We start from the raw sequence: 25,731 nt of genomic DNA, 5'->3' as shown, positions 1-25,731 counted from the left end.
TAAGGGCGATTTTGATGTTTATTCCACTTTCTCCCATCCCCTGATCTCTATTCCTATAGCATCAAAACAGCAGGCCTTCAGTCCATTTTCTTTATTAAAGCTTCCTAATTTATTTATTTCACACTCTTCCTCTGTCAACTATACCTCTATAGATATACCTATGGCTTCTTTGAGCTCAGGAGTTTCACAGCAGGTCATCCACCGCACCTCCCCTCCCTTTCCCTCACCTTGGGGTCTTGATGGATTCATTAGTACCATATATTCATTATACTTCATTTTCACAATACCTCCGGCAATTATTACAAGAGACTTCTAAGAAACAACACTCTCAACCCACATGTATGATCCTTTAAGGCAAAGAGAAACAAGAGTTTTTACAACCCGCATCTCATGCAGGTACAGTGGGGCAAAAAAGTATTTAGTCAGCCACCGATTGTGCAAGTTCCCCACTTAAAATGATGAGAGGTCAGTAATTTGCACCAGAGGTACACTTCAACTGTGAGAGACAGAATGTGAAAAAAAAATCCATGAATCCACATGGTAGGATTTGTAAAGAATTTATTCGTAAATTAGGGTGGAAAATAAGTATTTGGTCACCTCAAACAAGGAAAATCTCTGGCTCTCACAGACCTGTAACGTCTTCTGTAAGAAGCTTTTCTGTCCCCCACTCGTTACCTGTATGAATGGCACCTGTTTGAACTCATCATCTGTATAAAAGACACCTGTCCACAGCCTCAAACAGTCAGACTCCAAACTCCGCCATGGCCAAGACCAAAGAGCATTCGAAGGACACCAGGAAAAGTATTGTAGACCTGCACCAGACTGGGAAGAGTGAATCTACAATAGGCAAGCAGCTTGGTGTGAAAAAATCAACTGTGGGAGCAATCATCAGAAAATGGAAGACATACAAGACCACTGATAATCTCCCTTGATCTGGGGCTCCACGCAAGATCTCATCCCGTGGGGTCAAAATGATCATGAGAACGGTGAGCAAAGATCCCAGAACCACACGGGGGGACCTGGTGAATGACCTGCAGAGAGCTGGGACCAAAGTAACAAAGGTCACCATCAGTAACACACTACAACGGCAGGGAATCAAATCCCGCAGTGCCAGACGTGTTCCGCTGCTGAAGCCAGTGCATGTCCAGGCCCGTCTGAAGTTTGCCAGAGAGCACATGGATGATACAGCAGAGGATTGGGAGAATGTCATGTGGTCAGATGAAACCAAAGTAGAACTTTTTGGTATAAACTCAACTCGTCGTGTTTGGAGGAAGAAGAATACTGAGTTGCATCCCAAGAACACCATACCTACTGTGAAGCATGGGGGTGGAAACATCATGCTATGGGGCTGTTTTTCTGCCAAGGGGACAGGACGACTGATCCGTGTTAAGGACAGAATGAATGGGGCCATGTATCGTGAGATTTTGAGCCAAAACCTCCTTCCATCAGTGAGAACTTTGAAGATGAAACGAGGCTGGGTCTTCCAACATGACAATGATCCAAAACACACCGCCCGGGCAACAAAGGAGTGGCTCCGTAAGAAGCATTTGAAAGTCCTGGAGTGGCCTAGCCAGTCTCCAGACCTCAACCCCATAGAAAATCTGTGGCGGGAGTTGAAAGTCCGTGTTGCTCGGCGACAGCCCCAAAACATCACTGCTCTCGAGAAGATCTGCATGGAGGAATGGGCCAAAATACCAGCTACTGTGTGTGCAAACCTGGTAAAGACCTATAGTAAACATTTGACCTCTGTTATTGCCAACAAAGGTTATGTTACAAAGTATTGAGTTGTATTTTTGTTATTGACCAAATACTTATTTTCCACCCTGATTTACGAATAAATTCTTTACAAATCCTACCATGTGGATTCATGGATTTTTTTTTTTTCACATTCTGTCTCTCACAGTTGAAGTGTACCTCTGGTGCAAATTACTGACCTCTGTCATCATTTTAGGTGGGGGAACTTGCACAATTGGTGGCTGACTAAATACTTTTTTGCCCCACTGTACATTCAGGCCCAATGGAGCATAAGTGTTGAATCTGTCTATCCAACCCCTCTCCATTCTTCTCTGCTGACCGACCGACCATCGCGGATTTGCCTGCAAGCCCATGATAATCAGAGCCCCCACTGCATGCTCTTTAAAGTGGGTGGCCACTAAAGTACGCGACTCCGCTGCATGAATGGCATATAGATGTTGTTGCAGCCGCGCTCTCAAATGAACCGCAGTTTCTCCCACATATATCGTCCCACACCTGTTACATTGAATGGCATAAATTACATTTTTTGTATCTCTAGAGAGAATTTCCCTCTAATCGCCTAAGAGGCTCCACTGTACAGATTACTTATGATGTGCTTCTGTACCAAAAACTGCAACAATGTGTCAGGTGGTTCGTTTACCCTCCCCTCCAATTTAGCTCTAACCAAAAGGTCACCCAAGCTTTGGTTTTTCCTTAAGCCTCTGATCATCCGCGCTTCGAATGCATACCCCCAGGTCCGCATTTCACAAAGATTTTGGTGGATACTGCTGAGAAATGGCGTGTACTTCTTGTGGAAAGTACTAACAAAGGGCAAAAGTCTCTCCCCTCCCGTTATGTCCTCGATGGTGTTTTAATTAAAAGGAGTCCGAAGTTCAGTATCCATCCGCCGAGCATCAACTCGCTCTCCTGCGCCACCCCGCCCCTCCCGAAAATCACCCCGTGTCCATGCGTTAGGCGTACGAAGTCCCGAGAGCGTCTCCCTGTGTATCTTCCTCAAAAAAAAGAGCGTGAGTCCCCCCTCTTCCTCAAACTCCTAAACAATGTGGAAGTAGCATTGCGAAAATCCACCTCCTTACTGCTTATTCTGTAAAATCTCAATATTTGAGATTTCACTATTTCTCGAAATGTGTGTGGCGGGTGATAATTTATGGAGGAGCGCATGCGTGTCGGTGGGTTTTAAATAAACTTTTGCATGCAACCTCTTGCCATCCTTCTCATCCTCAAAAAAGACCGTGGTGTCCAAGAAATTGATTTCAGAGTCGCTGTGCTCCTGCTTAAGTTTTATAGACGGGTGATGTGTGTTCAAGATGTGTACGAACTGTTGGAACGTATCCTCCCTGTGACCCCATGCGCCTATGATGTCATCTATAAAGTACAAATAAAACACCAGTTGTAATGAGCACTTGGCCAGCGCCTTTCTGTCTCCCACTCGCTCATATATATGTTTGTGTAGGACGGTGCATATCTCTGGCCCATAGCCGTTCCTTCCATCTGCAAATGAAACCTATTGTCGAATTGGAAATCATTATTGACAAGACAAATCTCCAAAAGCCAGAGAATTGCCGCGTCAGGGCGCACAGCATCCGGGTACCGCTGAAAGATGTTACTTACGACTCTGTCCTGTCTATGTATTGATATTAGTGTACAGACTGTCTATATCTATTGTGAATTAAAAAAAAAAAATGATACGTGTCCTTAAGATAACTTGGATGTTTATTAGAGAGGGCTCTCAGTGTACTGAGAGATGTTATGTATTGCACCACTGCAATCGGAGACTATAGGTCTTCCAGGTGGGATCTCAGAATAGGATAAGCGTGGGTGGGGATCATCAGGACCTAAGAAATAGTCGCGCTGTTTTGTGGAAATAACTCTTGTGATGTAGTGAGTGGACAATCCTCCTAATTTGCTGCTGCACCTCGGGCTGGATTGAATTTGAAATGCATTTGTAATATTTCTCATTTCCCAGTTGTCTCTGGGCTTCCAGTCTGTACTGCTGCTTGTCCATAATTACAATTTTTGAGCCTTTATCCGCCGGTTTAATCACGATGTTCTGATTAACTTTTAATTCTCTAAGCGCCCGTTCTTCCTCCACCATAAGACTACCCTCCCTCCCCACCTGCGGCCTTAACGAGTGGAACAACCGAATATCTTTTTTTATTAGCTCTTTGAGCGACTCGCTCAACGCCCCCCACTCCAGTTCCCACACAGATGGTAGGACGAAGGGATCCCTGTGGAAGTTGTCGGTTTCAAAAAAGTTTTGTAGTTTCGGTCTTCTATGGTACCAATGTAGGTCCCGGCGAAACTCCTCACGTGAAAATTTTTATGGCGCTGGAATGAAAGTCAGGCCCTTTTCTAATAAGCTTATTTGTGCTGCAGACGGAGTAAAGAGTCTTGATAAATTTAAAATATTAGAAGAGGAAGACCAAGTTAAATCTGGTGGGGGAGTGGAGTTTCTCCCCAAACACCATAGGCTTGTTTGCTTTAATTTTCCAATCCTGTAACTTGAGGCTTGCTCGCGCCCGATGGTATGTAGGTGTGTGCCACGCGACCCCGCCATTCCCCGCTCCGGCACCTCGCCCGGTCATCTCCTCGTCCCGTGTCAAATCTACCTGGAGGTGCTCCATCGCTTGCATTTTTTGGCCTTAAGGCTTTAAAATCGTCAGCAGACCCGTCACCTTCCCTGCCGTCCTCACTCAGGTGGAAATTTACATTTAATTTCAAATGGTCGGGATCTGTGCGGTCCAGCGAGTCACTGCTCATATTGGCCGCCTGGTCATGTTGTTGCGGGACCTCGATTAGCATTTCACCGACTTCCTCTTCACCTGTTTGAGTAATAGTTTTGATTTTTAACCATTTTTGCTGATTCGCTGCGGACGCGTCCTCCACGGGTGGAGCTTCCATGTTCATTCGCTCGCCTATGGGAGGAGACGAAAAAGGGCCTGAAGGAGCATCGCAGCAGGAGCGGCCCGGGGGGGGGGGTCACAACCCGCGGCACCCACAGAGCATGCAGAGGGAGAACACAGAGAAGCAGGCAGAATATCATTATCCACATCTAAATCCACCGCTACATTCGATCTAATCCACCCAAAATTTCTCCCACTGGTCTGGTCTCGCGTTTCTGACATTTTGCGGATCTCCTGCTTCCTCAGAGGGATACATGCTACTGGGGCCAGGAGAGAACGAGGGATTAAATCATTTCCTGAGAGACGCCCAATCCTGTGGGCCTCTCCCAGGATAGGTTACCATTAAGTCACATGGGAACGCCTATTGTGCTCCCATGCAACATGCTCCTCTCAGGTACCAAAAACAAAAATCCTAAAACTGTGTGGTGTCACTCCTACCTTGTCATGCATTCTACTCGGGGTGTTACTTAGATATCTCATCTGTGTGAATAAAATGAGACTGTTCAGTAACAAAACTAATCAAAATATCAAAATAAATCTGAAAAAAGGAAAATAAGGGGGGGGGATAAAAAAGAACTAAAACTAAAACCGAGACACTAATTAGTCACTGGTTAGGGGAGTGGGGTCCGTGAGGGAGTCATAGGACTGTCGCCGACCAAGGGGGAGAACCCGAGGTCTGAACTGAAACCAAGATTCACTTATTTATACCTAAATAGAGAACATTAATAACTAAATAAAAATCCATATGACAAAAAAATCACTAAAATTATGATAAATAAGTAATCAATATAAAAACCAAGTAGAAAGGGACCCCCCCCCCCCGGAGATATCACTGTGATGCATTCAAGCACCCTCGGAAAAAACAATACCACTTCTCTTCACCTGTCTAGCTTTACAATATGAATGCACACCATATTGACAGCGATCTCAATCACAAGGAAATGTTTGGGGGAAGGCACTCACCCTAATAAAGCCAGGAGTCTGGCCCTGTCGGTCAGCGGAAGGCCCAAAAACAAGGAAAGCAGATTGCTTATGTGCCATTTATAGTTTCTCTTATTTAACTAGGCTTTATGATCCCTAAGCTTCTCCTTTTCTTCTCTGTCCCACCGAATTAGAGGAATACAATATCTCCTAGAGTTTTAATGTGGCCCAATAAGGGTTACTTCCTCTAGGGGTCTCACAAATGTCTTTTAAAGCCTGAGGGTTGACTAAATAAAGATGTTAAATTTTAGATTTTAAACATCCCAGAGCAGGCTTATTTCTCCTCAGGGTTTGTCATAAACTTTATCAGGTCCCCAAAAAGGTTAGGCTTAGGGTCATACAGCCTGAGTAGGGTTATCTTCTAAAAATCTCACAGACTCTGAGGGTTCTTTTAAACAAAGAGGTTAGGTGTAGGTCTTTATACGTCCCAGAATGGGACTTCCTCCTTGAGGTTCCCCCATGGTCCGTTCCCAGCCCTCCCAAAAAAGTTAAAAATTCGGGTTATATTCTCTGGGTCGGGTCATAATTTCCTGCAATTCTCTCATCCTAACCACTATTAAAAAAGAAAGCAATGGTTTCAATCTATTCATTTGATATCACCCAAACAGTTTGTGTAACCTGGGGAGGGGCACAATATGACCTTGAAGGAAACAATTCTTTTTATTAAAAATGTCTTTTCAGTTCATTTCAGGGAGTATGTCAGACACAGACCCCTGGCACAGCTGGTTAGGGTATTTAGAAGTTCTGGCTTAGTTTGTTTTTCTTTGAAACTTCGGTGCACGGTCCTAGGGATCGGCTGCACCATCCTGTTTCCCTTTGGTTCCTCTTCTTTCTGTCGCCATCCCCCTGTGCATACCTTCTCATGTATTGTTAACCTTGTCCATCACCGCCATTTCTTTAATCCTCTCGAAACACTGTGATCTCCGTCAAAGTATGGTAAAGTACGCCCTTTAGGTCTCCCAACACCCTCTGGAGGAGATTCAGCCTCCAAAGATAAAGTTTTATCATTTTGGTTTTTCTTTTTCATAATAAAAAACATAATTTCCACACTCATGTGGTTAATAAATCACAATATGACAACATATTGTTAGTATTTAAATCTGTTTGTTCAAACAAATGCTGCCATGCAATTCTGTGGAGGGAGCCTAGAGTTACTGGGATTTCACACTGTGTCTCACTTTTCTTTGACACACTGTGTGTGTCTTTTCTTTGACCTTTAGTGTTTTGATGGTTAGGGTTAGGTTAAGCGGCTAGGGAAAGCACTATGTCAATGAGATGTCCCCATAAGGATATGAATACACCCATGTGTATTCATATCCTTGTTAGGATTAGTTAGGTCCATATATATTTGGACACTGAGACAGGTTTTTTTTTTTTTTTTTTGTTTACTGAAACCTATTCCAATTACAGTTATATAAAATTATTGGGCACATAACCAATGTGTATTAACGAAAAATGAAAGGTAGGGAAAAGTATTGAGCACATGAAGAAAAATAGGTGCAAAAAGGAATGGGAAGACATGGCACCAGCTAAAATCTGTCAGATTAGAAAACAATCCTGTCACTTAACACTTGTGAGTTAATATTATCTGGCTCTGTCTCAACTGATGGCCTATACAAAGGTGTTGTATTTGCAAGATTCCACTTCTCAGAAGGTGAAAAAACAAAATATCGCCATGACCAGATACTCCCCTGCAAGATTTCAGACAGAGGTGTAAAAAGTAGTTTTATGAGCTAACCCTAACCCGAGTTCATAGATGGGGCCCATTATTACACATAACTTAATTTATGGTCATGTATAGCTTGACTTCTTTGTCATGTGTGTTTGTAACAACTTTCAGATGCTGTTCATCTGTTGTAAGCAGTTTTTTAGGTCTGCCACTTTTGTCCTCTACTTGTCCCCTTTCTCACATTGTTTAAGACACATTGAAACCTTTTCGAAATATTGGGGTGGAGATAGCTCAGTACGTAGAGTTCGCTCCATGATCGGAAGGTCGGGGGTTCAAATCCACCGAACGGCTACCCTGAGGTGCCCCTGAGCAAGGTACCGTCCCTACACACCGCTCCCTGGGCGCTTGATTGGCTGTTCACGGCTTCACTGAGGGTTAAATGCAGAGAGTAATATCCCAACAGGGGATTAATAAAGTATACAAAATATACCAGGTTTTGGGCTAACAGCTCTTTTAGAATCACCTTGTTGATGCAAAAATACTACTTTTTGCTTTTCAAACTGTGTTGTTTCTTTGAGTAGACACAACAGTGATTCATTACTTTACATGTTTTTGTGTTAAGTGGCTTAACAAACAATAAAATATTCCTCTGATACATGGACTGGACTGAAAATGAGGTAAAACACATCCAATTTACCCCAAAACTTTGAAAGGCCCGAGAAGTATCGCTCATGATGATTTAAAAAAAAATACAATAAAATCTGCCTTGTTGGAAGCAATGTCAAGAAATGAAGGGTGACTCGGACATGTGATTAACTATATATTTTTACATATAATACCAATGTATTACTTCATAAAGTGAATGTGTTTCCAAAGGACTGACAGTAGCAGCTGTGAAGGATGGAGGTGACTGGCACCTGGAAGCAGGAGCCCTGGTCTTGGCAGATGGTGGTTTGTGCTGCATTGATGAATTCAACAGCATCAAGGAGCAGGATCGCATCAGCATCCATGAAGCTATGGAGCAACAATCTATTAGTGTTGCTAAAGCTGGGTAGGACTCTCATGCATTTACATATAAATTCACATCACCAGAAGTTAGGAATTTCAAACACAGAATGACCACGATCGTATACAGTGCTGTGGGAAACTCTTTGTCCCCCTCCTGGTTTTCTTTCTTTGTTTTTGTTTTTTCATCTTTGTCACACTTGAATGTTTTCAATCAGCAAACAAATTTTAATACTAGACAAACATAACTTAAATAATGATTTCATTTATCACAGGAAACCTGCCTGGCCCTGTGGGGAAAAATAACTGTCAAATCATGAATTAAAGAGAACATGAAAAACTAATTTACATAATGGAAATATAGCACTGTCTGTTAAGCTTGATTTAGGAAATAAGTGCTTAAGGTTTTAAAAACATGTTTAGCGCCAGCTTCTGTCAGTACCGAACATGTGGTTGGTTGGTTGAGGCTAATTGACACACATTAGTTTATGTTAGTTAACTACTGACAGAGTGTCCACTTTCATTCTTTGTCTCTTTAGCAGCAAGTGGCTCTACGCTGTTTGGCTAGCTGCACTCAAACAGTGCACCTGTTAGCTGTAATGTTTGGTTTTGTAAAGCACTTTATGAATGAGGAGTGTGTGGAGGAAGAGAACCTGTTTAGGTTCTCCCTAACCCTAGCTGAATCCAAACTGGGAGCTGGTTTCATAGAAGAGGGGCCTGAAAACTGAAGGCTCTGCCTCCCATTCTACTTTTAAATACTCTAGGAACAAGAAGTAAGCCTGCAGTGTGAGAGCAAAGTGCTCTAATGGGGTGATATGGTACTATCAGGTCATTGAGATAAGATGAGGCCTGATTATTTAAGTCCTTGTATGTGAGGAGCAGGATTTCAAATTCAATTCTGGATTTAACAGGGAGCCAACGAAGGGAAGCCAATATAGGAGAAATCTTCTCTCTCTTTCTAGTCCCTGTCAGTACTCTTACTGCAGCATTCTTATTATAGGATATACCTTACAATTTAAAATGCCTTGAGTTGTGATTTGGGGCTATATAAATAACATTGAATTGAATTAAAATAAATTGAATTTTGGATCAACTGATGGTTTTTAGTTGTAGAGTTTTAGGACATCTTCTTAATAACAAAATGCATTAGTCCTACCTAAAAATAATAAATGCATGAACTAGTTTTTCAGCATCACTTTGAGATAGGATGTTTCTCATTTAGAGATATTGTGAAAGTAGATGAAATCATTTAATATGCACATTGAAGGCTATATCCTGGTCAAAAACAACTCAAAGATTACTCAAAGTGTCAGCTGAGAGGGGTTTCAGGGAATACTCTTAAAATGACTTTTTTTTTTTCAATGCCGTATATCAGCAAAAGACTCTCAAAGTGTTTTTTGTTGGTTTTGGGGCAGACACAGTCTCTAAGGAGATGCAGGTTTTGGGGGAATACACTCTAAATTCAAAATTGCTGACCAGCAGGTTAAGACTGACCAAATATGACGTTTCAGTTGTAGACCTTTGCCTTATTAATATTTACTTACTTTTGATAATGTCGTTTATTATCATTGGCGTCTTATTGTCTTGATTTTGCTATTGTTGAAACTTTTTTTTGTTTAGTATTGTTTATTTTAACGATTTATAAAAAATGACCTCATTTTTCTGTTCTCAAATATTCTACACTACTACCAAATATAATCTGCATTGGGCATTAATTAATTCTCCTACTGAAGTAATTTTAGTCATTATAATATCTATGCAAACTCTCCTTTAACAATGTCCACTTTTAAGTATGTTCATAAGGTTCTGGCATCTAGTCACGGTTATCAGTGGCTCGTTTTGTGTTTATGACCTCGTCCACTCATGGGTGTTTAGCAGGGTTTCCTTTTTTTCTTGTTCTACTTGTGCCAAGTGGCTCATTTTGTTAAGACCTTGTTTATGACCTAGTCTACTAAAGGCATGCTCATTGGTATTCAGCAGAATCTTCTCTTTTCTTTATCCTATTGGCTCATTTTGCTGAAGAGCTACATGTGAGCTGCCAGTTTGGATAGAACATCATTTAATCCAGCCGACAGTTTTTTTGTTTGGTTTGTTTTTTCTGGTTCTCATCAACGGGGCCTCAGGACCAACTCACTCCACTTTCCCAAACAACAGCTCAGCTCATGGGTCTCATTTACAGTCTTCTACATTCCTCTCCTTCCTATTGTTTAAACATTTACTCACCTTGTAAGTTTGTAAACATCTCCTAAGTAGCACTGAGATCTTAACAACTCTTTCCTTTCCCCTCCTTTTTTATTTACACTTATTTCACACGACAATACTGTACTCAAACTCTGACAGTAATATTATACAGCTTTTTTTTTTTTATACATTGTCACAAAACGGCTGTGTGCAGGCAGGAAAATGACCCAAACGCAAACCTTACCGAGGCAAACGTGAACTCAAAAACACAGCTTTATTGCAAGCGTGGAGGTGAAACAAAGAACAAAACTAAACTGGGAAACTAACAACAACAAACTCATGGAAGACAGGGAGAATAACACACAGCTATGAGGGAAGTGGGAACACATGGGGAAACAGCTGACACACATGAACATAATGACGTCACAGGGGAGGAGTAAAACTAAACCCATTGAACGTAGAACATAGGACCTCTTCAAAATAAAACAGGAAACATAATGAAACGCAGACATGACAACATGAATTTCACGACAAAAGACATGCAGACATGAAACGCATAAAGGACGAGGGAAACTTAACACAGGGGTAGAAAACACAAGGGGAATCTAATACAAAATGAACCTTGATAAACTAATAAATCTCCTAATCCACATACTGGATTATTTAAATGGATCATTTTAATTTAAAAAAAAAAAAGTGTTTACTCATCTGTTTTTTTTTCTCGTTTTTTTTTCTGTGTGATCCGCTGCTCTCTCTTTCTGCAGCATGGTGTGTAAACTGAATACCAGAACTACCATTCTGGCAGCTACCAACCCTAAAGGCCAGTATGATCCCAACGAGCCACTGTCTGTGAACGTAGCTCTGGCCAGTCCTTTGCTAAGTCGTTTTGACCTGGTTTTAGTTCTGCTGGATACCAGAAATGCAGAGTGGGACCACATCATCTCCTCTTTCATTATGGAGGACAGCGGTAGAAGACATGTTTTTGAGTTTGGAAGTGAAATATGACTAAAACAATAAAGTCTGTTGTTATAAATAATTGATTATTATTGTTCTCTCACATACCCTTCAATGGGGAGAACGTGGTAAAAATGCCCCTTCTCTTTTTTTCTTAAGGACTACCTGATCAGTGTTCGAGTCTGTGGTCTATGGAGAAAATGAAAGCTTATTTCAGCCTGATTAAGCATTTAAAACCAGTGATGTCAGAAGAAGCCAACTGTATACTGACACGCTACTACCAGCTACAAAGACGGAGTGATAGCAGCAGTGCTGCCCGCACAACTATACGCACATTGGAGAGTCTGAGCAGGCTGGCTGAAGGTAAGATGAGAAGTTTGACTTCAGACTAGTTTGGTCATATTTATTCATAAGTCAAGTCATTGATTGTGGTCAGGTCTAAAACGAGTCTTCTGATAATATTTTACACGCTGCTCTTGCAGCACCGAAAGGCATACAAGATGTTTTTTGTTTTTGTGTTCTTTCTTCCTGTTGTTGCTGCCACTTTAGTATAACTATATCTATCCCTGTAGCCTCCTTCCTCTGCTTGTCCATCACTAGTATGTTTGGTTTGTAGCCGTCCATTTGTATGTGGAAGTCCACATGACTTAGCTTAGCCTTTCTCAACCACCCTAGGAACTGCATCACATTTTGGCCTTCTGACTTCTCAAACTCTGCTCAGGTGTTCATGTTCTTTGTTATGGCGTTCCACGTATGCCCTGTTTGCTAGAATCTTGCACCCTGCTGTTATGTGCTTGATTGTCTCAGGGGTGTCTTTGCACAGCATGCTTTGCCTTAGGGCTGGGTATTGTCACTGATTTCTAAAATCAATTCGATTCAGTTAGAGGACTAGATCTTGAAGGTTAAAGACCATTCACAGGAGCAAGTGGAGATTTTTTTTTTTTTGTTTAATCAAATATTGTAATTGGTTACTAAACATTCATCATATGATGATTTAAAAGCAAAATGATTTTAAACTAAAGTTTTGTTAACTATGAAGTTGCTGATGATATGTAATAACAATAAAGCTTGTTGCATATACAAATCTGAAAAAAGTGGAACGGCAGCAGTGGCAGAAAACTTTTTTTGTTAATTTTACAGCCCATGCCAAGCTCATGTACAGAGAGACAGTTACCATAGAAGACGCTGTCATTGCTGTTTCTGTTATGGAGTGCTCTATGCAGGTAAGGCTTTTATTTGTTACTTTGAAAATTAAAACCTGTCTATGAGGCTCTTTCAATTTAAAGGGTTTTGTATTCATTGTATTTATTTTAGCAGGAAATCCCAAAAGGTTTTTTTTTTTTTTTGCCTGTCCCATTTGGTTCTTTAGCCGTCAGAATTGTTGTCTGAAGACCAACAAGGATACCCAATGGATTTATTTTGCCAAATGGATCATCGTGGCATTGCTGTATTGGTCCATTTGATCGACCTTTGTTTTTATTATTTATTTTATTTTATTTTCAGTTGTTACAGACGGGACAGACATGAGTGAGGGATAGGAAAGAGAGAAAGAAAGAGGAAGGAAAAGAAAAACAGAAGGGGAGAGGGACATCTTCACAAGCATATCCTATGTGGAGATTGAATAAAAATTAGTTGACACTAATTAATGGCACAAATAATCCAGTAAACAATTGCAGCACAGTAAAAAAAAAAAGGAATCCTCTTTGAGCCATTACTTGTGTAAAGTATTTTCCCAAAAGACAAGGACACAGACAACAGGTAATACTGAACTAAATGTAAAACCTCAACCTTTTTCATTTTTACCTAAACCGTGTGCACAAAACTCTGGAGGGATCTAAATGCTAACGTAGAATCCAGTCAGGACGTCTGCTACTGCTGTTTGCTCGTTTTGTTTTATGGGCGATCGTTTTCAGGCTTCAAGTAGCACCATTATACCAACGTTTCACATTCTAGACATTGTTTTAGGTGTATTTGACCAAAAGTTTGACTGAAAATTCACATGCAAGCTTTTTTTCAAGGCTGTGGTATTTGCCCGCAAACAATACCTTTCAGCTAGCTAAAACAGAATATTATGCTATCACCGAGCAACATGGCTAATGCCTTTCACACAGCTTTGTCTCAACTCCAAAGAGCTACAGAAGTAAAAGCTCATAATAATAATTGAAACAATCTTTGAAAAAATGACTTACCAAGCATGGCAAACAACTCAAATATGTAGAGCAAAATGTTCTGAAACGGCTTCACTTCAGCTTCGATTGGAGCCTATGGTGCTGGGGGCGGAGTCTGTGAATTTACTCTGTTGGTGTCATAGCCCCTCTAGGAGTTCAGAGTTAAGAGGTCAGGAGTTAATGTTTCCATTGTAACACCTCCAGATTTGACAGAGAAACACTCATTTTTAACACTCTATTTTAACTACTATCATTTTACACCTCAGAGTTACATTAAAAGAATGTGACTCTGCTTAGAGTAAAATTAACTCTACTTTTGCAAGGAGACTATTAACACCAAACATTTAACACTTTTGAATTTGCTGTGTAGGATAACCACATTTACTCAGGGCCTTTTTGATGTGATGTTCTTCTGCTTCCCTGGCCGTTGTGTCAGTGGGGTTGGCGTTCGCTCTGTGTTGTAGTGTCCTGATGACTCCAAGTTTATGCTCCAGTGGAAGATGAGAGTCAAACCTTAAATACTAATCTGTATGTAGGGCTGTTCGATATAACGATATATATCGGATGACGATATAAAAATGTCTATCGTTTCATTTTACGCAATCATTTGTTTTGTGGTGTCGCAAAATAAACCGTTTATGGCAATATTTTTTCATCGTTTTGATGGTCACTGTAGTGGCTATATTAATTTCTTAAAGTTCTCTCTTTCTCTTATATTTAATATAACCACACTACAGACGGACAAGCGCCTGTTTTTATGCATTGTCGTTAGCAACAACGACGGTAACACCATCGCGTGTCCACTTGTTTATTTTCCACATAAACCTTTCACAATAAAGCTGAAGATCCTATTGAGACTTTTCAAAATAAACTGAATCACGCGAAAGAGCAGATTATTTACGGATGAGAAGCAAAAAAGAGCCGTCAGGTGCTAAAAAATAAACCTTAGACTCAAACGTTAGAACAGGCTTTTCCCGGCAGCACGTCGTGTAATAAATACTCACAAGGAAAACGGCGGCCATTACAACTTATGTCTAAAAATGTATCGTTTCATGCATCGGTTAAACACTCGAGTCCAGGTACACGACGCCCAGCTGGAAACACTTCACGCAAGTCGAGCTGCCCGAGATTCACATAATTTACAGAAAATGTAAAATTTTTGTGATTTATATCGTTATCGGACGGTAGATGTCTTATATTGGGATATGAGATTTTGGTCATATCGCACAGCCCTATCCGTATGCGTATGTTTACAGTACACATCAACTTTTAAATGTCCCCCATTACTGATGGCGATCTCACAGTCTAAGAAGGCTAACCAGCAACTTTTCATATCCTCCCTGGTGAATTTGATGTGGTTTTCCAGCGAGTTAATGTGATCCGTGAATTGTTGCACATCCTGAAATTTGATTTTCACCCAGGTGTCATCCACATACCTGGACCAATGACTTGGTGGTTTTCTAGGGTCGGATACCATAGCCCTCTTTTATACTTCTTAGGAGAAACAGGAGAAGTTTTGCCAGAAAAAATTGTTGTTATCGGTTGACTGTAGTACTGATCCTGGCATTTATGCTCAGTCAGGGCAAACACGTTTTCACACCACTTGTATGTACTATGATCATTATACTAAAATAATTAGCAGCGGTGTTTACTAAAGGTAGGATACTAAAGTCTGTGCAATTTTTTTGAATGAAACCAGCTGTTAAGTTTGAAAAAATAAATTCCACATCTGATCATTTCTTGCCTAATTTTTTGGTTTTCATTGCCTTTACTGAAACAGAATCCTAACATAACCGTGTCTAAAACAGTTTTACTTGCTGAAAATCTACTCACATTGAAGCTTAGACTTGATGCTTTAGCCTAAAGTTGTATACAATACTGCAAGCAATCTGTTCGTTGTATATTGTGTTGAAGCTCCCACTTTAATTGCAGCATTGGTCTGGCAAGACTCCAATCTGGCCCACTGGACATCTCTGAAAATGTAGAGGAGGACATAAACTTTGAATTGTATTTCCATAAATTTTGGTGAAGTGCTTATAAAGACTCTCACAGCTATTCATACTACACCAAAGTAATCAAGAAATGGATAAACAATTAAACGAGTGAAAAGTTATCACTATCTAAGAGTGAGTGCTGACAGAGCTTTCATAAGTTACAGCAGCATTCACTTGTTGTAAATGAGTGATGAAGTCACACTTCTTTTTGATATACTAATTTTCAGCATTCTGGCCCACTTAAAAGTAAAGTGGGCTGTATGTGGACCACAATGTAAAATGAGTTTACAGATGACATTCTCACTTCTAGTCTCCTTTGTTTTCCAGCTGGTTGATATCATTCACTTTGTGGTGTGTTGTCATCACGCTGCTGTGTCAGTCTGTAACTGCATATTACGTTCTTCTTTTAGGGTGGCGCTCTGCAGGGAAATGTGAATACTTTATTCACCTCATTTCCTGCTGACCCTGTTGAGCAGTATCAAACTCAGTGTCAGATACTGCTCGAAGGACTGAACCTCCCACTGTTCCTTAAGAAGGAGCGAGACAGACTATCCAGGTGAGTAAATTGGTGTTTTGTTTTGTTTTTTGTTGTTGTTATTTTTTTTTAATTTGTTAACTTTCAAAGATAATCCCAATGTTAGATTATTACCTCCTGCTACACAACATTTGAATGCATAAGCAGTGCTGCTAGTAACTGTCTCTTTTCTGCAAAGAAATCCCCCATGACATCAAAATCATGACCTAATGATTTGACGTCCACTGATAATCTATAGTCTTTTAGGCCCCATTTTCTGTCTTTACTTGTATAAAACGTATACAAAAACACATAAGATAATTATTCTTTGACACTTAATGACATGATTCTTTGTGATGAATGTAGCCAGTGGAGTTCAAATTGGGAGCAGATTTGAAATGTTTATTTATGGATTCAACTTTGTGCACATGAGTGTTTGGAGCTATCATCATTTTAACTGCAGGCTGTTTTTCTCTTAAGGTCAAAAAGCCAGACATCAGAGTCTCCTGAATGTGATTCATCAACTACTAAACTGAAGCATCTACTCAGTGACGCAAACTCCAAAACACACACTAGCAATTTGGAAAGTGGTAATACAGTGAGGAGTGACTCGAACTGGTTCCACACCTCTCTGTCACTGTCCCCAAATGATAGGACCTCACCCATAACTACACCTCAAGAAAATACAAAAACTATTTCAAGTGGGACAGACGTGTGTAAAGTAACCAGACAATCAAGCTGTCGATCTGAAAAGTTGACTTCGAGAAGGACCGTTGCTCCAGTTGTTTTTGGAAATATTACCTCTGTTTCAGAACAAAACATACAAGGTAAGAAAAATGAAAGCGTTACAGAAGAAATCTCTAAAAGCCAAGAGGAGATACTGAAATATGAGAGAAAGAAGCATGAAGCACATCCAGAGCCATTGGGATATCATTTTCAAAAGGTTTCTAGAAGCACAATGGACTCTAAGAATATGGGAGATAAAGGCATTGGGCAACTGGACCTGAAACATCAGCGATTTCACAAAGAGGTTGGAAAAGGACACAGAGAAAGGCTGGTGTTTGGGGATGAAAGTGAAAATGTACTAGAGACAAACCTGTCCACTGACAAAGACAGCTATGTAAAGGAGGACAAATTGCACCTGACTGAAAGTAGGAAGAGCAGCGCTGTTCCAAGGGAGAAAATGGCAGTCGAAGCTGAAACACACATAGACTTGCGTGGAAAGTTGTCAAGATTCATGTTCAAACCAAGTAAGATGAGAACTTCAGTTGACAACCATAACAATAATGCCAGTCCAGAAAAGCAAATGACAGTGAACGTTAACACAAAGAAACCAATTAGTCATAATGACGCACACCTGTGTCAGAGAACCAGAGTCAGCACTGGTGATGACAGAGATGTATTTACTTCCACCCCACTTTCAAAATCAAGTGCTTGCATCACTAATCAAACTACATTACAATCAGAACAGATGAAGACCAGTATAACTTCCTCAAGCTCAGAAATTAAACTCTCAGGATTCTCATCTATCTGGACAAGTGAACCCACAACAGCTCAAACAAAAATGGAAAAGAGTACGCTTAAAAAAGGTGATGCTGATTGTTTGAGAGCTAATTCAAAAGTCCACAAAATTCTAAACATCGCCAACCACATAGGCAAGAAGTGCCAAACCATACCCCCAGCAACAGATTACACACCAGCAAAGAAATGTGAACTAGGGATGAAGTCAACGAGTACAACAATGTCCGAGTGCAAAGTAAAACAGACCAAATTCAGTCATACTGAAAACAACACTGTAAAAATGGTAACTAGGGATTCAGTTAACTGTCAAAGGACTGCCAGTCTAAAGAGAAAGTGTTTTACGAGTCCTCAGGATAGTAATAGTAGTGGTTCCAAAGGCCTATTCTCAGGATTGTCTCTGTTTGAGTCTGCCGAGTTAAATAATGATGTTCTTGACACTGACTGGGACCAAGAGGTTTTGAAAAAAGCCAAAGTCTGAAATCACAACGTTTGTGGATAAAGAACTTTTTTCCTGAAGAAAACATAATCTGGTTGTAGGAAATGAATAAGTTTGACAGAAAAGTTTCCTGGGATATAAACTTGAGTTTAGCTCTTTAGCATAGTGTCTAGTCACACAGTTTTCACCAGCTAGCTGCAGTGTGATTTTTTTTTATTTTTTTTTTCTACTCCTGTACAATGAAAAAGTACTGTGTTCATAATAGTAAGATATCCTTCCTTACATGTGCTCAATACAACTTTTTTTTTTTTTGTTGCTTGTTCTGTATTACACCTACGTGTAACACGTTTAACACCTGTTAAAAGTGAGTTGCTCACTGAGATCTTTATGTACAGCAAATAAAATAAACATAATGTGAGACACATCCATGTGTTTTGTTAATATTTTTCTTAAAGGCCTTTATTTATAATCAGTTTTAAGTGAACCTAAAAAATTATGTATATATTTTTTCAGCTTTTTGTTAGCATTGTTTTAGCCTATTATGTGAAAATATGTGTTCTGGAACACATATTTTCAAACATATAATGTAAACTGCAATCAATTTAAAAAAAAATGTTATTCAGAGAATATTTGGTAATGTTTAACTAGGCACCTGCAACAAGAGATAAGGCCTTGATTATACTTTCTGCAAGTTAGCTAGGATCAACTTGGGTTCACGTCTGCAAAAAATTTATCATCACACAATGAGCATGGAGTTTATGTGACTACGCAGACTGGTTCACCGAGACGTTATATTACAAAGGACAAACTGTGTAAGCGACCCAGACACCGATCATCAAGCATACTTCAAAGAAATATAAGAGGAATGACTACTCTGCCATTGCGCCCTTTAGCTATCCCATCAACACTGTATAATTAAGGCTTACTACATGGGTCAGTGCTCATACACGGGAGCCAAGATTCAGAACTGGCTAACAGTATGCTGCTCCTGAACTTTGCTGACTTGTATTTTTAAAATGTGCACCATTTCCAATACCAGGACCAACTTGACACATAGCATTTCAGTGTTTGATTGATTGATGGTTTATTTAGAGTACATGAATACATATATACAAAATGGAGCATTTACTCCCACTCCCTTCACATATTTATAGCTCAGTCATGTAGTTATGTAGCTTCTTCCTGAGTATATGTAATACACATTAACAACAATATATAACAGTGATGACTTGTCACATTGAAAACACCTCTTGTCATTTAATGACCCCTCTCATCCCTGTCATGAACTTTTAATAATTTCGACTGTAAAAATAAGTTTGTATGAAGAGGATATTGAACTTTATGTGTAATACCAATTGTCCTTTTTTTGTAATATGAAAAGCGAATTTAGTGTATTTTTATAATTATTTCCCCGTACCTCTACACAACAAGTTAAATACGGGAGAATTAGAGAACAACACAAAATCCAGAGAGAATTATAATCTAGAACCTGTTTAATTTTGTTCATGATTGAGGTGCTCTTGGACACTTTATTTTGTTTTTCGCTGTTAGATGAAAGTTGAAGTAAATGACCAAATAACAGATATTAGAATCCCAACATTTTTGCAAATGACATTTGTAGATCATGTTCAAGAGAAGGTTACGTTTCTGGTTTTCCAGTTGAAAATTGATGCGCAACATGGGAATGTAGTGTACATGTCAGGTGTGTGCTTGCTTAGCCATGATAACCCCTAACTACTAGTAACTACTAGTACTTTTAAAGATAGATGGATCAGTATGTGAGCGTTTAATACCGGCAGTTTATAACTTTGAATACGAGCACATCTCATTTTCAGTAATTTCTGCATTTAACCTCGTTGGCTGTCTATGTACAATTTAACCGATGTGGGTGATTTATTTTAAACCTGAAATAAGATGTAAAATTCAAATGAAGATGTTGAGTGATGTTGTAACTAACGATAGTGACCTATGTCAATGTTTACGTCAGCTCACTGTCTTTCAACACCATGTAACTCTCTCAGTTGAATTGGGATTTGGGTTGTTGAGATTGAATCCCTCTGGTGGAATGGAGCTGCTGGTCCTTCTTTTCCTCTCCTTTATCTTTGAGATCATCAGGTAAAATATCTCCACAATGTTTAAAATGACAGAAAACACAGCCATTGCTAACATGAAGATAATAAAGACGCTTTTCTCTGTGGAGCGACTAATGAAGCAGTGTACCTCTGTCTTACATGGGTCCTTGAAACAAGAAACCTTATTTGGCATAAGTATGAAGCCATAGAGGTAGTACTGTCCTACAATGAATGCTACTTCAAGCAAAATCTTGAACAGCAATTGAAACGTGTAGCTGACCAGCAAGGCGCCTTTGAGGTGCACTTTGCCATGTTCATTTGAATACTTGGGGGCTTTAATCATCTCCTGCTTTTTCCTTTTTTCCTCCAGGCGTCTTCTCCGTTTGTTCTCTTTACGAATCACTAGTAAGACGTGGCCCAGATAGATAAGCGTTGGCGTGGAGACAGTGAGAATCTGGAGCACCCAGAAGCGTGTATGAGACAAAGGAAAGGTGTGATCATAGCAAGAATTCTTGCATCCAGGCGTTAGGATATTACACTTCATGTTTGATTGTTCGTCTCCCCATATTTTATCGACACCAGCTGCCAGAATGAAGATCCTGAAGAGAAAAAGAACACTCATCCAGACCTTTCCCAAGAAGGTGGAGTGAAACTGCACCTTGTCTAACAAATCAGACAGAAAGGACCACTCCCCCATAATAGCAGCCTTTAAGAGAGAAAACAAAACACAACAATGAATATGCAGTTGTGTGACAAAAGTCCATCTCGAGAAAAAGACGAGCAATATATAGTCATATTTGAAACTGGGTGGATTATTTAAGGTGATATATTCATACAAATTTCAATCAAATGTATGCTGAACAATGATGGATCATTCAGGAGTTACATGTATTATTATAGTAATACAATTATGAATACTGCTTATTGATCATTCAACCTCCACTTTATAATACAACCCATGACTTCTACATTACCACGTATATTTTTCTGAATTTAGGCTTCTCAATTCTCATTAGCTAAAACTTGAACAAGGGAGTAATTGGCACACTTTAAACATATAATATTACATATATAATACAATATTTATATATACATGTGTCTCTGTATATACACATACATAATTTGTAAAACGTAATTAAATGTATAATTATTTTTAAGTACTACTTAGAACATAATTTTTAAATAAATGATTACTTTTTGTGCAATTCAAATGAAAAGAATATGCTGCCTTCAAGGTTGTCCTGAAGCCAAAGTCCTCCTGTTGGAAGCTATCTCCACCTGTAATCACAAAAGCTGAAACAAATTACAAATTTTGAAACTGGCAAATAGGCAGAATGGAGAAGACTCGACCCACTCTAGCCTGCCTGGCTTCCTCTCTTGCTCACTGTCTGTTGTTTTGGACGGCTGAACCCAGGCATGTAATTCAGCTACCCACACTATTTCTCCTCCTTACATGTTCACCTTTCTGTCGTCCTCTCATTTACATACATATATTCTGTCTTGTTTCTACTGAATTTTATTCGTCCTCTCTCCCAGAGCATACCACCACTCCTCCAGGCTCTTTTCCACCTGCTCCCTACCCTCATAATGATGTCTGTTACCTGTATAGTTCACAGAGACTCCTACCACACCTCATCAGTTAATCTGTCCTTTATCACTGCAGAAAAAAAGGGCTTAGAGCCGATCCCAGATGTAATCCAACCCCACTCTTCATACATATCCTGTATCACTATCACATGCTTCTCTGCTACTCCTGACTTCCTCATGTCATGTTCCTCTTTTGGCACCCAATCATATGCTTTCTCCTGTTCCACCAAGAGACAGTGAAATTTAATTTACTGCCACAGATATTTCTTTGCTGATAGTAACCAAACTAATGTAAAGGAGTAAAGAAGGATGTTATAAAGGTTTTCGATTCTGAATTACATCGACAGTATCCGATTGTGTGTATGTGTGAAATCCGGTTAAAATTAAATTCCTGAACACTGTCAAATATAATCAGAGAATTAAATTCTGTTTTCATAATACAAACAAAGATTAAGTTTTATTTATACAAAATTGACTCTTCTTGTTTTGAAAACTTTCCTACCTCGCTAAGAGTCCTCTCTAGTCCAGTCAGTTCTTGGGTTGTAACTCAGATTATTCTCACTTCCTTGTTATAATTCAGGCTAATCTTGCTAAATCATCAGATTCCTCCCTGCTCTGCCTGACTGTCCCACCCACACTCTTTACTGATGTCACTACTGTCACCCAATTATAATGACAGGGACAGCTTCACCATTTTCATCCAGTTTGGAGTGGCTAACCAACAGCAATTATAATTATTAACGACATGGTAATGTATCATATTCATATTATTTCGCTAAAAGGATGTAAGCTGTGCAGTATATTTTAACAATACCTCATTAAGAATAATTTAACCTGGTTTTTAGCTTGAATAATTGAAACAAACTGGAAAACTTAAACATAACTTTTGCTTTATCATGTCAAATGTCACCATTTGGTTACAGCACATAAATATTAGTTTTTGCAATATTTTTTCATGAATCCTGTTTCTTTTTGTGAGTTATCAGCAAACTGAGATTTTATTAAACTGGATCTGATACTATGGGCAGTTTTTGAGTGAAGAATACAGTGAGAACATTTTCAGTCCATTCAGTAATTCATTTTCCATTAAATATATATATATATACACACACACGTGTGTGTGTGTGTGTGTGTATGTATGTATGTATGTATGTATGTATATATATATATGTGTATATATATATATATATATATATATATATATATATATACACACACACACACACGTGTGTATATTGTTACGCCCCTAGTCTAGGCGGGTAGGGACGCACATAAGGTTGGAGGAGAGAGAGACAAATCCCCGCCCTGGTTCCCAAGCCAAACATCCAAACCAGTTGTGAGTAAAAAAAGTGATTTTATTTAAGGACAAGAAGCATAGCTCCAGGGTGAGCCCAGGCCAAAATAATAAACAAAACCAACTAAGTCCCACCAGAAAAGACTAACTAAACCCTAAGAAAGAAAAAAGAACAAACAAATGACAGAGCTATCCCTCGCTCCCTGACCAAGAAAACAGGAGAAAACGATTCCAAAAGAAAAGGCAGCTCACCCCTTCCGCTTCAGCCCACGAGTGCCTAAGCTCTCAGCTAATGCACTAGGAGCGGCTTTTACAATTCACACTCCCACAAATACACAAGATAAACACAGGCTGGGAAAACCAGGGTCAGGACTGCGACGGCTGTCAGGCTACTCGCTCGTTCCACACTCACTCTCTCTCTCTCTCTCTCCCTGGAGCTGTCAGAGCGGCTTTTTGAATGTGGTCACCTGTTCCATGGTCCAATCAGCTGCTCACTACTCTTCAGTAGGGGAGGGACCTGTAAAGAGTCTTAAACACAGTAAAGAGACACAGAACAAACAGCCCACACAGTGTTCTTATGGCCACAGCCGTAACACCCCCCTTCCCAAAATCAAAGACATCTCCTTTGTAGATGTTTTGGACAGTCATGTTTAAGGGAAAACACGGGATAGGGCATCCGCTAACACATTCTCTGTGCCCTTTTTATGACGGATTTCCAAATTGAAGTCCTGCACCAGGAGGGACCACCTCATCAGCCTTTGGTTCGAGTTCCGCATCCGCATTAGGAATACCAAGGGATTGTGGTCGGTATAAACAATCACAGGCGAGGGACTGCCACCGACATACACCTCGAAATGCTGCAATGCAAACAGCAGAGAGAGGGCCTCTTTCTCAATCGTGCTGTACCCTCGCTGATGGACATTGAATTTCTTTGAGAAATAGCCGATTGGGTGATCCACACCATGATGGTCTTCCTGCAGCAATACGGCACCTGCCCCGTTTGCACTGGCGTCCACTTCCAACTTAAAAGGGCGTGCAAAATCAGGGGCGGCCAGCACTGGCGCACTGCACAGGAGAGTCTTAACAGCCCGGAACGCACTCTGACACGCAGAGGTCCACACAAAAGGTCTCAACACACTAGTGAGGCTAGTGAGAGGTGCGACCACGTCCGCGAAGTTTTGACAGAAACTCCGGTAGTAGCCCACCATGCCGAGGAAACGGCGAAGCTCACGCCTAGTCTGAGGGGCAGGAAAATCCAGTATGGCCTGGATTTTGGCCGAGATAGGGCGCACTTGCCCCTGACCCACCTGCTTTCCTAAGTACGTTACCATGGCTTTACCAAAATCACACTTGGCGAGGTTGAGGGTGAGGGATGCCCTGTCCAAGCGGGTCACTCTGCTGTGCCGAAACCACCTCCTTTTTGTTGATTTCCAAAGACAGTTGAGGTGTCACTGATGGGCTAATAGGCAGCATCGCCTCAGAGTCGCCCGTCAGTGGAACACGGGTTTCAGATTCAGACTCCGGCCCACCACCAGCACAGAGAAAAGAATCAGATAAATCCACGTCACCGTACTTGCGCCTATGCGCACGAGTTACCGCGCAAGCAGGAAAAACAGAGGAGGAATGCTCCTCAGCGACAGGGTTAGGTAATGAAATATCAGGCACCGGTATCTCAACCACTCTCGGGGTAGAAAACACTTTTCCGTTAGCCAAATCATTCCCCAGAATCATCGCAACTCCGGGCACTGGCAACTGGTCGCGCACGCCAACCGGTACCGAACCCGAAACGAGCGGCGATTGAAGAAACACATTGTGCAGTGGCACACGCAGTACATCCATTTTTACACCCCAGACAAGAGCATCCGAACCACAAAAAGAGTCATCAGAAAAAGGTAGAATACCCTTCAAAATAAGAGTCTGCGCGGCCCCAGTGTCACGCAGAATCATGATCGGCACCCGATCCTCCTCTTTTTCATTCAACGAAACAAACCCCTCCGACACAAAAGGGCGGTAGCTCTCATCAAAGCCTTCACTTCCCACTCCATTGCTAGGTGAAGTGGAAGCTGACATAGAACGAACGAAACCCACACTTTTCGGCTTCCTCACCGTGTTGGCCTGCTCCCTGCGCTGTAGTGATGGGCAAGCAGCAACGAGGTGCCCGATTTCATGACAATAAAAACATTTGCGATCTGACATAGGAATAGCAGCAGAACGTGTCTGGCGCTTAGGGGAAACCCTATAACTTCTGACAGGACGAGGTGAGGAAGTGTACTCACGGCGCTCTGTCGAAAGTGCAGCACGATGAGTTAACACAAATTCGTCGGCAAGGACCGCGGCTTTAGACAGTAACCCAACCTTCTGCTCATTAAGATACACGACAATGTTTTCAGGGAGACATGTCTTGAACTCTTCCAGCAGGATCAACTCCTTTAGCTGAGTAAAGTCCTCCGCGTGACTGGCAGCCACCCACTTGTCAAATAAGACAGTTTTCTCACGTGCAAATTCCACAAACGTTTGACTATCAAACTTGCGACAGGCACGAAACTTCTGTCGATACGCCTCTGGGACAAGTTCATAAGCCCGCAAAATAGTGGATTTGACAACCTCATAATCCAAGCTGTCCGCAATAGAAAGACTCGTACAGACCTCCTGCGCTCTTCCTATTAATTTGCATTGCAGCAACAGACTCCAGACGTC

General features: G+C 40.6%; 2 protein-coding genes across 5 annotated transcripts in view; one reads left to right on the top strand and one right to left on the bottom strand.

Annotated features, from left to right (window-relative positions):
• Window positions 1–18,505, top strand: part of mcm9 (minichromosome maintenance 9 homologous recombination repair factor) — a 32,177-nt gene extending 13,672 nt beyond the window's left edge. For all 4 annotated transcript variants that reach the window (XM_086263053.1, XM_086263052.1, XM_086263054.1 and 1 more), the window contains 6 exons: window positions 8,185–8,359; window positions 11,259–11,461; window positions 11,608–11,811; window positions 12,589–12,671; window positions 16,021–16,166; window positions 16,605–18,505. In XM_086263053.1, coding sequence (XP_086119179.1) covers window positions 8,185–8,359; window positions 11,259–11,461; window positions 11,608–11,811; window positions 12,589–12,671; window positions 16,021–16,166; window positions 16,605–18,123 — 2,330 coding nt within the window. In that variant the 3' untranslated portion in view covers window positions 18,124–18,505. The remainder of the gene's footprint in view (window positions 1–8,184; window positions 8,360–11,258; window positions 11,462–11,607; window positions 11,812–12,588; window positions 12,672–16,020; window positions 16,167–16,604) is intronic.
• A 649-nt stretch (window positions 18,506–19,154) lies between these two features.
• Window positions 19,155–22,330, bottom strand: LOC147313480 (gap junction Cx32.2 protein-like). Its single transcript, XM_086263051.1, has 3 exons — window positions 22,243–22,330; window positions 21,348–21,431; window positions 19,155–20,859 (listed from the first exon to the last, which is right to left on the bottom strand). The coding sequence occupies exon 3, from the start codon at window positions 20,848–20,850 to the stop codon at window positions 20,080–20,082; it is 771 nt and encodes a 256-aa protein (XP_086119177.1). The 5' UTR covers window positions 20,851–20,859; window positions 21,348–21,431; window positions 22,243–22,330; the 3' UTR covers window positions 19,155–20,079.
• Window positions 22,331–25,731: the final 3,401 nt, after the last annotated feature.

Source organism: Aulonocara sp. 'chitande type north' Nkhata Bay, linkage group LG15 (genome assembly GCF_057382095.1).
Source record: "Aulonocara sp. 'chitande type north' Nkhata Bay isolate Kocher_YH1m ecotype deep benthic linkage group LG15, A_spYH_male_GT1.1, whole genome shotgun sequence".
NCBI classification, from domain to species: domain Eukaryota; kingdom Metazoa; phylum Chordata; class Actinopteri; order Cichliformes; family Cichlidae; genus Aulonocara; species Aulonocara sp. 'chitande type north' Nkhata Bay.
The sequence above is the reverse complement of the archived record's forward strand: the minus strand, read 5'-3'. Positions and strand labels throughout refer to the sequence as shown.

What these genes read in the sequence shown, in the direction of transcription:
- LOC147313480 (XM_086263051.1), bottom strand. Translation starts at nt 20,850, where the DNA reads ATGGGGGAGTGGTCCTTTCTGTCTGATTTGTTAGACAAGGTGCAGTTT.